Here is a 12348-nt window from a genome sequence, read left to right on the forward strand (position 1 = left end):
ATAAATCACCACCCCTGATATTTGCAAGGAGGATTAAGTCCTAGCGAACCCTATGTCGTGTCTCATGTTCACATTTTACTCATTCGTTTTTTAACCTTAAACAAAAAATTTGTTCGATTTCGAGCGATGCGTGCCGCAAGTGTAGTTGATAGATTAGGAAAAGATTAAGAGCGAGGAGCACTGAGCTGTAAGAATGGCGTTAGATTATTAGAGCAGCTTCAATGCCGACACGTGGCAGTCTGGGATTGGATAGAGGCAAGGCAAGGCAGCACGGTCGACGTGGCAGCAAGATCCAAGGGCCTGACATTCTGATAGGGAACTTTTCCCACAATGCCGGAACCATTGGATTCAAAAACCCTAATAATCAACAGATTTTTTCACCTTCCAGTCATGGCGCCATAGCCAGGCTTTCTTTGTTGCATTCTATTGCCTTTCCATTCCCCCTCCTCTTCATGGAGCTCTCCCCCTTGCTCATCTCTCCATGTTTAACGGCGCACTGGATATGCTTTGGATCCATCCCGCTCGTAGTGTGATGAAACACTGCTCCATCGCCGCTGCAGGTAGTCCCCCCCTCGCTTTAATGAGTCGCAATGTCTTTTCGCTTTTCCACGAGCAAATAGCGAGACTTATTTGCGCTGTCCTTGCTGCCAAACGTCAGAGGTTGCTGCGTTGCCCAGACGGACAGAGACGATGAGCCTGCAATTTGAGGTGCCCTTGCAACTTCTAGCTCTTACTTTTTGCATTAACCTATACAACATTTGCAAGCAATGCGTTATCGTAAACGACACTAATCTTGGCGGGAGAGAATCATGTATTGCCTTGTACGAAAGGAATTCCTGGGATTGAGATCAATTGAGTGCATTTGAAGCGTTTTTGGTACAACCAGGGAACTAGTTGACCCTACGCAATGCCGCTGTCGGATTAGTGGAATGTTCCATAGTGTAAGCAATGGGCAGCAAAGCGAAGAGTATGCGTAATATATATATATACGGAGTATTTTAGTAAGCACTGGGTTTGCCCAAGAGCCTCCGCGGGTCTTTAGAAATCCAGTCTAGCTGCTTATGCTTGGGCACTGATGACGACATAAGTGTTGCTTTGCTTGCTAAGTATGTCTTCCTTTATTTTTCATAAAAGTTTTTGTTTACCTCTTTTTCCTTCTCTTTCATATTGTCTTTTATTTTCTCTTTTATTTTATGTGTCGATTTTTGATCTTTAGAACAACAAAAAATCTAAATTTGTATGATTGGACTTATTCTAGTCTTACAAAGGTATATATATATACGGAGCATGTGCACTTCATGCAATGCCGCTGCAAGATAAGTCGAATGTTCCATGGTCGTCTCTTATCACTCCGTGCCATGGGACAGTGTAAGCGATAGGCAGCAAATATATTCTGCAAAACCTAATTATTTTGTTTTTAGAACGAAACCTTGGTCATTGGTTTAGTTCTGATCTTATGATAAGTTCAGCTCTAAATTTCTGCCACGAGTAATACGAGCTAAGTCAGCGTGGGACAATCAAAGCCTACGCCAAGCATTCATGAAAAGAGAAGGTTGCGTTAATGGACTAAGACAAGGGGTAAAATACATGAATCCTTAAAGTGCAGTTCTCAAATGGCACACTTATGAGAACTGGCACACTTACACTCTTATGCACACAATTTCACACAAGAATGCAGTTTATATATGGCATTATTACAAAGGCGATTTGAATTGGTGCGTAACTTTGTCAAATTATACAACCTCTTTTTTGATTACATGTTTGGATACTAGATCTATGGTGTTCAAGTAAATTTTTGAGTGGGTTCAAAATGGTGTTCGTATACTATATTCCTCAACTTGCATGAATTGTTGAATATACATATGGCTAGACCAAAATCCCTTGAAGAGGCCATGCAATTCAATGAATATACGAGCCGAAGTTTAACAAGGAAAGTCTCACTTTAACAAACATGTAATTATTGCCAGCTTTCATAATGAAATCTTTTCTCTATGGTGGCGAAGTCATTCCTACTTTTTTGATGTCCGAGCTAACACTTGCTAGGAGTAATAGAGCGTAATAGCTTACAATTTAAGAGCAAAAACTATAATGAATTGCACATTTGAAAAGTGAGGGTTATGTAAGAAACCCTAAAACCCAACTAAGATTAAATTATTTGAGTGATGAGGCATGCCAAATATTCAATCCTTACTTTTTAAGCTAGAGGGCCCTTAGATATCTTAGCTTAACCCACGTCATTTGCCTCCATGTAAGATCTACAAGACTCTAAACACTAGTTTTACAAGTCTTGGTCCTATGGAGCAAAGTAATCTAGTGTTTGACACACAAATATAATGAATGCTCATGATTCACAACAAACGAGGGTATTATCCCAATGTGCCCCCTCATAATGCAAAACGATTGCAGTGATGTACTAACTCCAAGAGATCAAGACTACTTGCAAGAAACAACTTTTCCTTTGGTAGTAGGATTGTCCTTTGTAGAGCAAGAGATCACTTGAACTTGTCCATCCTCCATTTTTTCTTTGATGAAGTGGTACCTAATTTCAATGTGCTTAGCTTTGGCATGATCCATCACCAAGCAAACTTTGAAGCTGGATAGCTTCACACGCTATTGTGGTAGTGGTTATCTATTCAGTGTTTGTGGAAGAAAGAGAAATAGTGTTGTGTTTACCCAATCATTGTCACAAGACTTTGTATCTAAGAGGATCCGCCATAAAAGGTCCCAAAATGCATAGTACCCTGATGTACTTGAGGATTTTGCTGCCTTCAAATAGCTGGCTTGGGGATATGCCATGTATAGATTCACGACAGCATAAGAAATATCTTAACTGGTGGTTGTTAGATAAATCAGGCCATTCATTATCCTAAAGAGTCCACATGTACAAAGGTGTTGGTTCAAATAAATATGGGTGACTCTGATGCCCTCTTTGCATAGGAAGTCAAGTCTTATAAGAGATCAATCTGTTTACTTTACTGAGAGAGAGAGAGAGAGAGAGAGAGAGAGAGAGAGAGAGAGAGAGAGATGATATGATTGTATTAAAGTCCTCTTGAGACCCTTCAGGATCTATGGGACTGGTGATCACTATTAACAAATAGTATTCTTTTACATCCGGTGAAAGAAAATACAGTAGACTTGCTATGTAGATAGTACTTGTTGAGCTAGTTTGTGTGCTCCCAAGGTACCTTGTTGTGGTGTTCCAAAACTTCTTTTAGATAATTGCCTAGCTTTGTAGCTGGCTGCTCTGATAGATTGTTCAGATTGTCCCTGTTGTCGTCATATCTTCTCTGATGTGTGCATAGGCCGGACATCTCAGGAGTACATGTTGTTCATTTTCCACCTCCACTAGGGGGCAGATTTTGCATATTCTCACTCTCTTGGGACCCTCGGTCTTGTCCACCTTCCCTTCTCCACCATGTGAGCTGGTTCTATTTTGCATATTAGATGCCTTTTAAACATTGATATGCCTTATTTTTGCATGCCATGGCTGTCCTTTGGATTAATTTCCAGTTTGTTGAACTGCATTTTTGCCCCTGGGTCTTGCCATAGCTTATGTAGCATCTTATGTGTCACTAACTCCCTGATCTCCCATGCATCTTCTGGTATGTCAGCAGCTGTTATTCCCCATAATTCCATCCATTTCATCCCATCTCGGTGCCATCTAGCGTTTGGTGTAGCTTCCAATGCCTTCTGAGGTGTGCTACTGGCATCCACCTTCTCAACTTTGTTGAGGGAAGCCATGAATTGGCATAATGCTTCCCCTTTGAGAGGTATCATGCCATCTCAGCTAGTAGGATGGGGTAGGGTGTCTGAGCCTTAACCTCCAATTCATGTCCTATGTCAGGTGCATGGTGACACAGTGGCTGGCCAAGCTTAGACCACCAGAAAGCGCAAAACAGCAGCCAAACAAGGGCAGATCACAGGCGGCCACCAACCTTCCTCGTGCATACCAGCATCTCTGATTACCTGCAGTTCTAGGACCATAGATGAGGATAGTGCTAGGACCATAGATGAGGATAGTGCTAACCATTGTAGTCTACGACATCCTGAAGTGTAGTCTCCGTACCCTTTGTCGTGCCATAGATATGAAATGACTTGGAATGCTGCCTCAAGCTGTAGTGGGATGATCCAAATTCGGCCAGGATGATCCAGTGGGGAACCCACGACTTGCTGTTGTGAATCATCTGTGATAGCATAAGAATTTGTAGACGCTCCACTCGAGCCCACTCTGCATTTGAGAGATCTGGCCCCTAACAAGGGCTGCCATACATGCCAGCTGGTGTGACCAAGAAATCATATGGAAGTCTCGGGTGGAAAGTAGCAAACTGCAACAAAAAAGTCATGGCTGTCCCTATGCCGGGTCCGGATCGAGAGAAATCTGGAATGTACATCTGTCCTCTGTATTGAGGTCGCCCCAAAGAGAGACGACCTATAGAGTACTGTTACTCTTGAACTTTGTACTCCGCTTGTATCCCTCGTCTGATCTCTATAAGCAGTCTCCTAGGTGTACCTGCTTACCACTGGTAATGGGCGCTATGGACTCTGGTGTGTCTCTGTGTAAAGACTATATTGCGGCCTATGTAAGGCTCTGAGAAATTCCCAGGTTCTGACCATAAGGTACCATTACAGTTCCATAGGGTACAGGATAGGGTCTCGATGTCTTGAGTCCCACACCTCCCTATGTAGGAGGAAGGGCTGGTGTCTGACGAGGGCCTGTAAGGAGTTGTCTATCCCATACCACCTCCCACTTCCCCTCCTTGCGGGCCAAATCCCGCTGCCGCATCTGGACACGTCTCTGCTCAACCAGTATATCGACCTCCTTGTCGTGGATGCTGTTGATGTAGACCCTGTTCATATAGCTTAGGTAGACGTTGCTGATGTGGAATTCTTGTGGACCGTTGTGCTGTCAACTCCGAGCCTGCTGCGCGGTTGAGATGTTTGTTGACATCCTCGAACTTTAATTGCTTCTGGTGAGCCTCGTCATCTTTCTTGTGCTTCTCTTTCTCATTATCTCTCTCTCCCTCTCTCTCTCTCTCTCTCTCTCCTTTTTCCATTACAAACTAATGCTGACTCATTAACTCTTTTCTGTTTTGCAAGGGCCATCTAGATTGGAGAACAATCCATACCGGAGGCCCTGCAAAACAGCCCCCTGAAAAAAACAATGCAAGCGGGGGGCTGGGCAGCGGGAAAGAGTTGTGAGAGAAGGGGGGAAGGGATTGTAGAACAGCTGATGGGGGAGGGTAGGAGTAGAAGGCATGGGTCCGGGGTAGGCTATAGGGAAGTAGCGGTAGGCTAGGGGCTGAGGTGGAGGGGGGCTAGGGGCAGAGGGGTTGCGTAGGGTTAGGTTAGGGGTGGAGGGGGAAGTAGAGTAAGGGGGTAGGCTAGGATTGGTGCGGGATAGGTTGGGGGGCGACGGAATAGGTTAGAGAAACTTGATATAATAAGCTGAAAGGGTGGAGCTACTAACCCCTCCTTTGAGATGCATAAGCAATGATCACTATAGAAGTTGAGCTTTATTGGGAGCTCACTCGGTGCCAACTAGGTCGTGAATGTGTTTAGCTGTAGAAGGTCCTTTGGATGACCTGGTTGACCTCATGATATTTGAGTGGGATAGATGGAGCCTCAATGCTGTACTGGAGAGAGAGAGAGAGAGAGAGAGAGAGAGAGAGAGAGAGAGGATATGATATGGTCGTATTAAAGTCTGCTGTGAGAACCTTCAGGATCTATGGGACTAGCGATCACTATCAACTAATAGTGATCCCTTACATCCAGTGAGAGAAAATATTACAACCTTTTTGGAGTGAGCACCTGTTGGGCTAGCTTGTATGCTAGTCCCATTACCTTGTGACAATGTTCCAAAACCTCCTTCAGGTAAATGCTGAACTTTTTGGCTGGCTGATCCAGCAGATTCTTCAAACTGTCTCTGCTGCCCTCAAATCCTTCTCTGTTGTGAGTGTAGGCTCTACACTTGAGACGTACATGCTGCTCATTTTCTACCTCCCCTGTTGGGCAGATTTTGCAGGTCTGTTCCTCTTTGGGGATCTTGGGTCTTGCCACCTACCCCTCTCCATCTTGACATCATGTGAACTAGTTCTGATTTTGCAGATTAGCTGCCTAATGCATATTGATATGTCTTCCCTGAGGTATTTCCACATTCCATAACTTTCCATCAAGTTGATTTCTTGTCTATAGAACTGCATTTTTGTCCCTGGGTTTTGCCATAGTTTTTTTAGTATTCTTTGCGTCACTATCTCTTTGATTTCACATGCATCTTTTAGTATATCAGCAGCTGTTATGCCCCATGATTCCATCCACTTCATGCCCTCTTTGTGCCATCCCATGATTTGCATAGCTTCTGTCACCTTGCGTGGTATCGTACTGGCATCTATCTTCTCAATTCTGTTGAGGTAAGCCATGAATTGACATAATGCTTCCCCTTCCAGAGGTATCATACCTGTTTCAGCCAGAAGGATGTGGTAGGGTGTCTGTGCCTTTGCCCCTAAGTCCCACTTCCCTATCAGGAAACACTTATGTAAAGTTTCTATCCTTTCCTAATACATCCTGGAGAGCCCGGGTGCCCAAGCTGGGCATCTGCATAGGATTTTTATCTGCACTAGCATGGTGTATAGAATCCTTCTCATTTCCCAATTCCATAGATGAGCCTTCTGCATTTATTTTGGAACCTATACAAGCTTTCAAACCTTCCAGAATTTTCCTTTCCACACATGCATTTGATTTATAAACTAGTCCTAGGTATTTATATGTGTTGACCGTTTCCAGAGGCTCCCCTTCAAAGGTGACATACACTTTATTTATTACGTGTTCTGATCATCATTACCTTTGTATTATCTATGATGACCTGCATATGTGAGTGTTAGCAGAATTCACTCAGTGCATCCACATGTGCTTGCAAATTCTCCTTGTTCTCATCGTCTGCGTAGAAGATAAGCATTAGCAAGGCATACCTTGCAATCTGAACACCTTCCTTCCAAAAAGTTTTGGTGAGAAGGGGCAGCCTTGCTTAACCGCTGTGTCAGTGCTTATTACAGCTTTTCCCGTGGAGCATGATTCATCTACTAGCAGCTGTGCTAGCTCTGCTAGAACCTTCTCATAGAGTCGGTACATGGTTTCTGTGAGTTCTTGAGGAATTTTAAGCTTTACCAGTCTTTCCCATAACTTCCTACATGGGACTGTATCGAAGGCTTTCTTGAAGTCTACAAAATGACAGTAGACAGCCTCTTTCTTATGCTTGACTCCTTTGCAGCCCACATGGCAACCAAATGATCAAGCGTTGAGTGTTTGGGGTGGAACTGTGCTTGGGATCGTGCCCTGAATCCTTCTTCCTCCGCTGATTTGCTGATTTTTAACTCAAGAATAGTCCCATATAGCTTTGCAATTAGGCTGCTCACCATAATTGCTCGATAATTCTTTGCCATCTTGCTCTCTCCCCAGCTGGGTAAGCATTTACTTTGTCTTTTTGCCTCTCCATGTCAACATTTCTACTACTACCCCTTGTATGTCTGGAGCCTTCCCATTAGCAAGCTTTTTCAGGCCTTATCCTGTGTCTTCCTCTGTTATGATTCCATTTGTTGCTTTGATCGTAAATCTGTGATTTATCTTATGTCTTCCCATTTTGCCTTCCTTTCTTGGGGTTTGCTGCCATGCAATACAAGTGATTACATGGCATTCCCCTTGCCTTTAATGAAACATTTTTGGGGAGAGAGAGAGAGAAAGAAGGAAATATTAATGTCCGTGGGAGGCCTCGCGGGCCTATGGGACAAAGTGCCGAAAACACCAAAAAGGGAAAGAAACTCGTACAAGATACAAAGGGCTGGAGCAAAGGGCATGCTAAGGCCCTTGCTGAGTACTATATTATGCTGAAATAAAAGAAAGAGCTCAATAGCTCAAGCAAAATTGAAAACAAAACATATCATGTCATGTCATGTCATATCATGCGCTATCTGAAGTGGGAAGGAGAGAGCTGGAACTGGAACTGGAATTGGAATTGGAACTCAGAATTCAAAACCCGGCACTATGGTGGCTCGTCTATGAGCGGCAAAGATATCTCGGATTTGCGTCTGTCTGGCCGTCTCACGCTGTGGTGGTAGAGGAGGGCGTGGTCTCCTTGATCTCCGAACCCGTTGAGCTATGTTCAGAGTGACCCCCCCGTCTTGGGTGATCTCCTCTGAGGAAAGTTGTGATAGGTCGGACCTCAATCAAGTGTGCTTTGGTTGCTCTCCGTGTCACGGGTAACCTTTGCAATCCTCTCTTAGCAGTCCATACCGCCCGCATATCAGCTAGCTCCTCCTCCACCCTGTTGTGTCCTGTAGCTGATTCAAAAGTATAGAAATTTGTGACATGCCGTTGTGTCTGGTCAGCCTGTGTATCCTGTGGTCTGGTCCCCTCCTGTTGCTCCTTGATATGTTGTAGCAAGGTCTCCCTGTGGTGGAGCATCTCAAGTAGATAGAGCCCAATGCAAACATGGTCATGGAAGTGGATCAATCGCGATAGCGGGCCGAACCCACTCCCATCTTGATAAAGATAGTGGTATTGCCTTGGGATCTCGTAGTAGGTTGGGCAGGTGTAGAGAAAATGCTCCTTTGTCTCAATCTCTCCTAGTGTGCATAACATGCAGATCCTCTGCTCTTTGGGTATATGTGCTACTCTCCTTGTCTCAATCCTTAGTTGATGAGATGAAACCTACATCTGCCCAATGGCGATCCTCAGTGCGTGTGAGACTTCCTTGTCCTTGAGATACTAGGGGTCTGATGATGAAGTCCTCCAAGACTCTCAGGAAACAATCGTGGTAGAACTGGGTCTTGGTGGGGAGCTCTTGATCTCCCCGCCAAGCCCGAGATGTATGTAGAGGAGGTCCAACCATATGATATGGTTAATCTCATCTCGTGGAATCGACTCAGGGGGTGCATCCATATTGTACTGACAGGGAGGGAGCTTGTCCATCTAAATCCCACGTCTAGCAAAGCATGTGAATATACGTGCATACCATGTGTCCGCCCCGCTCTCAGCTAGCCGTTTGGATGACTCCAGAGCCAACGTCGGTAGTCTCCACTGGATAAGTCCCAGACTCTGTGAATGAAAGTCACTGTCTGGAAGATGGCATCAATATGTAGTGGTGTCATGGCAAACTCTGCTTGTACTATCTCATGCGGGACTAAGGGCTTGCTCCCAATCGTCTTGGATCCTAGAGTCACTTGTAGCCGCTTAAATCTCCTCCACTCTGCTATCGGTAGGTCGCATCCCCAGAAGGGTGCTGTGTACATGGCAGTCGACCGCACTAGCGTATCGAAGATCTAACATTTCGTTAGTGGATCCTGAAAGTGTGCCTGGAAGCACTGTCTCTCCAATTGGGCTAGAGCATCTCGTCCCCGTGTGAGCCGTGCATGGGTTGCATGTGTCATAGTGAAAAGGGGTCCTGTGAGGACTACTCCTAAATAGGTGTAAGGGTGCACTATCTCCACTGGCTCGTCTCGATAAGTGAAGCTGAGTTGGCGGATCACTGTATATGAGGTGTTGAAGACCATAACCTTGGTCTTTCCAAGGTTGACTGTCAAGTCTCTCTCTGTGCAGAACACCTCTAGGCCCTCCAAGTGTCTCTACAACCCCTCTGTTGAGGATGAGATAAGGACTATGTCATCGGCGTATAGCAAAATCTGTATCATGAGATCGGCCAGTAGTGATCCTTCACCTCCTAGGCGGTATATGAAGGAAGTGATCTCATCAATGTAGAGCCCAAAGAGGGTTGGTGAGAGGGGGCAGCCTTGCTTCACTCGGATGTTGCTCTCGATCCAATTTGATAGACCACATGGGGCACAAACCCTGCTTCTGACTGTCTCATATAGGTTCATCACCCCCCATAACAATGTATCTGGAATTTGTAGCTCCTGTAGTCTCCTGATCATGCGGGACTGTGGGACAGTGTCAAAAGCCTTCCGAAAGTCTATGAAGCTTGTGTAGACCATGTGGTGTCTGGACCTCGCCTTCTCAATGATAGTCCTCAGAGTGAAAATATGGTCTAGAGTGCTGTCTCCGGAATCTTGCTTGCCCTAGTGCCTGTTGCCCCTAAGCCACTGTGTGGCTGCTGAGCTCCCTCTCTAAGAATGATCCATAATTCTTGGCCAGAGTATGGCTGATCACGAGGGTACGATAGTTCCCAGTCTCCATAGGGTCTTCGGCTTTGTGTATTGGTACAATAGTGGTAATGCTCCAAGTAGGTGGAATCGTGGCGCACAGCCCGGTTGAACATTTGTGCTAGGACCGGTGCTTGGACCTCTTGTCCATGTGCAAAGTGCTCGGTCCGTAGGCCCTCATGGTCCTGCACTCTCAGATTGTGTAATCTACGAAGTGCTACTCTTACATTCTGTGTGGTGAACAAGTGGCAGGTAATGGGCCTGGGCATAGAGGACATATCCGGTGGTGTCTGCATATGGTCAGTATAGAGAGAACATGGATATATGTGCCACACATTTGGATCAGTGATGGGAATAGGTGGCTTCCCCTACGATAGAAATCCCCATCCATTGGTCGGGTCTCCTCCTTGAAACCTCGTCCATCCTATGTGTGAGGAAGGCCCGCCTCTTACGACATGTCAATTGTCGAAAGATCCTATGTCTCGGGTGGTGTCAGATGATCCTCTCGTTTCAGGTGGGCTCTCAGCTCTTTGCACTTGTCATCGAACCAGGGGTTTTGGGGCATCTTCCCATCTCGGACCTGCGTGGGTCTTGTCGTGGGAAATGATCTGGTAGTAGCATCATGCACTAGAGAGATAAGGGTGTTAGAGGCGTTGGCGAGCTCTACATCATCTCCAAGTGGAGCCGGGAGCCCCTTGGCTAAGTGACTCATGTACACTGGGTCAAGGACACGGACAAAGTGGATCTGGATGCGTGCATGTATGGGGGGGGTCCTCCCTGTGGTTGGCATAGTGGCAGAGATATGGAAGGCGAAGTATGAGTGGTCAGCTCCGAGTGGGGGGGGGGGGGGTTATGACAAAGTCGTGTATCCGTGAGACAAAATCTAGTGGGCCTAGTAGATAGTCCACCGTACTAGATCCACCACCATGTGGGAAACAGGTGAGTTCTCGCGATGATGCCCATCTCTGAAGACCATTATAAATGATCGGGTCGTGGACTGCCCCTAGCTCGAGCAGATATCGTCCATAGCGTGTCACTTGTGGGGCATCTGCAGAGTGTCAATATCCCGAGCTCAGCTGCATCTAGCTTTGGGACTATATATGGATCTCTGTCATCAGTGAAGGGGGGGGAGAGAGAGAGAGAGAGAGAGAGAGAGAGAGAGAGAGAGAGGTCTTTGGGGCCAATGTGTGATGATTTTCAAACAAAGCATTGTATAGACATCGGGTAAAGGTTGACTTCAAGCAGTTGTACAGACTTCGAGCAATTGTCTTATTCAAAATTGGTGCTTATTACTGTAGGTGCTGGCGAAATTCAAGCGGGCTCGTGCTGCTCGCCTCACCTTGCCTCATTTTCAATGCGATACTCCTCTGTTTATGCCAGTGGGTACTCAAGGTCAGCGAGCTTTACATTTTTGTGCGGAAACTGCACTTTACCTTCAATTGCTCAAACCGGGTGTTGGAAAACCTGAGTCATTTTGAATCAGAAACCAGAAGTGCTGCTTGGTATTGGTGCATTTGTGCCAGAATATAGAGCTTTTCTGCTTGTAAGTGGTTATAGAATCATTTCTTCTTTCTTCGTTCTTGATAGGTACAATCAAGGGGCTCACCAGTAGTCAGCTGGAGGACATTGGATGCCAAATAATCTTAGGCAACACATACCATTTAGCATTGCGGCCAGGTGCAGAGTTGATTGATCAACTGGGTGGCTTGCACAGTTTTATGAATTGGCCTCGAGCCTTGTTAACTGACTCTGGTGGTTTTCAAATGGTATTTTCCTTCATGTTTCTCTCATCTCTATCTTTTTCACAGTTTGTGAAGTGAAGTAATAGCAGACACAAGTCGTGCAACATATAATTTCTTGTATGTGATCAAGAGTTAGCTCATCGTTTTTTGTGTTGACAAATTAACTTTGTTGGAGTTAGTGTCCTGATCCAAGGAATACCATTTCATAACTTGTAGCGTGAGGCAGAAGTTTGGTGTTTTTCCTTCAAAACAGTAGGGTCCCTAGTTTCAGCATCCTGTGAAGTAATAGGAGATACAGGTCACGTACCATATAATTTTTGTATGTGATCAAGACTTAGCTCATCATCAAATCTTGTGGGTCTTACTCCAGGTCATGTAGGCCAACATTTGGGGCAATGGTAATGTGAGCAGACTAGTCATATTGATGAATCAAACTGGTCAGAAGTCCCTTCTACAAG

At 45.3% G+C, this 12348-nt stretch overlaps 1 protein-coding gene across 3 annotated transcripts in view; it reads left to right on the forward strand.

The window, feature by feature from the left end:
• Positions 1–398: 398 nt before the first annotated feature.
• Positions 399–12348, forward strand: part of LOC147883254 (uncharacterized) — a 38852-nt gene continuing 26902 nt past the window's right edge. For all 3 annotated transcript variants that reach the window (XR_015543784.1, XM_087399599.1, XM_087399600.1), the window contains exons 1-4: positions 399–560; positions 659–708; positions 11447–11540; positions 11736–11914. Coding sequence is in view for 2 of the 3 variants with exons in the window: in XM_087399599.1 (XP_087255725.1) it covers positions 482–560; positions 659–708; positions 11447–11540; positions 11736–11914 (402 nt within the window). In the remaining variant the exon portion in view is untranslated. The remainder of the gene's footprint in view (positions 561–658; positions 709–11446; positions 11541–11735; positions 11915–12348) is intronic.

This window comes from Dipteris shenzhenensis, chromosome 28 (assembly GCF_047967505.1).
Source record: "Dipteris shenzhenensis isolate YYH24624 ecotype China chromosome 28, Dip_SZ_1.0, whole genome shotgun sequence".
Lineage (NCBI taxonomy): Eukaryota > Viridiplantae > Streptophyta > Polypodiopsida > Gleicheniales > Dipteridaceae > Dipteris > Dipteris shenzhenensis.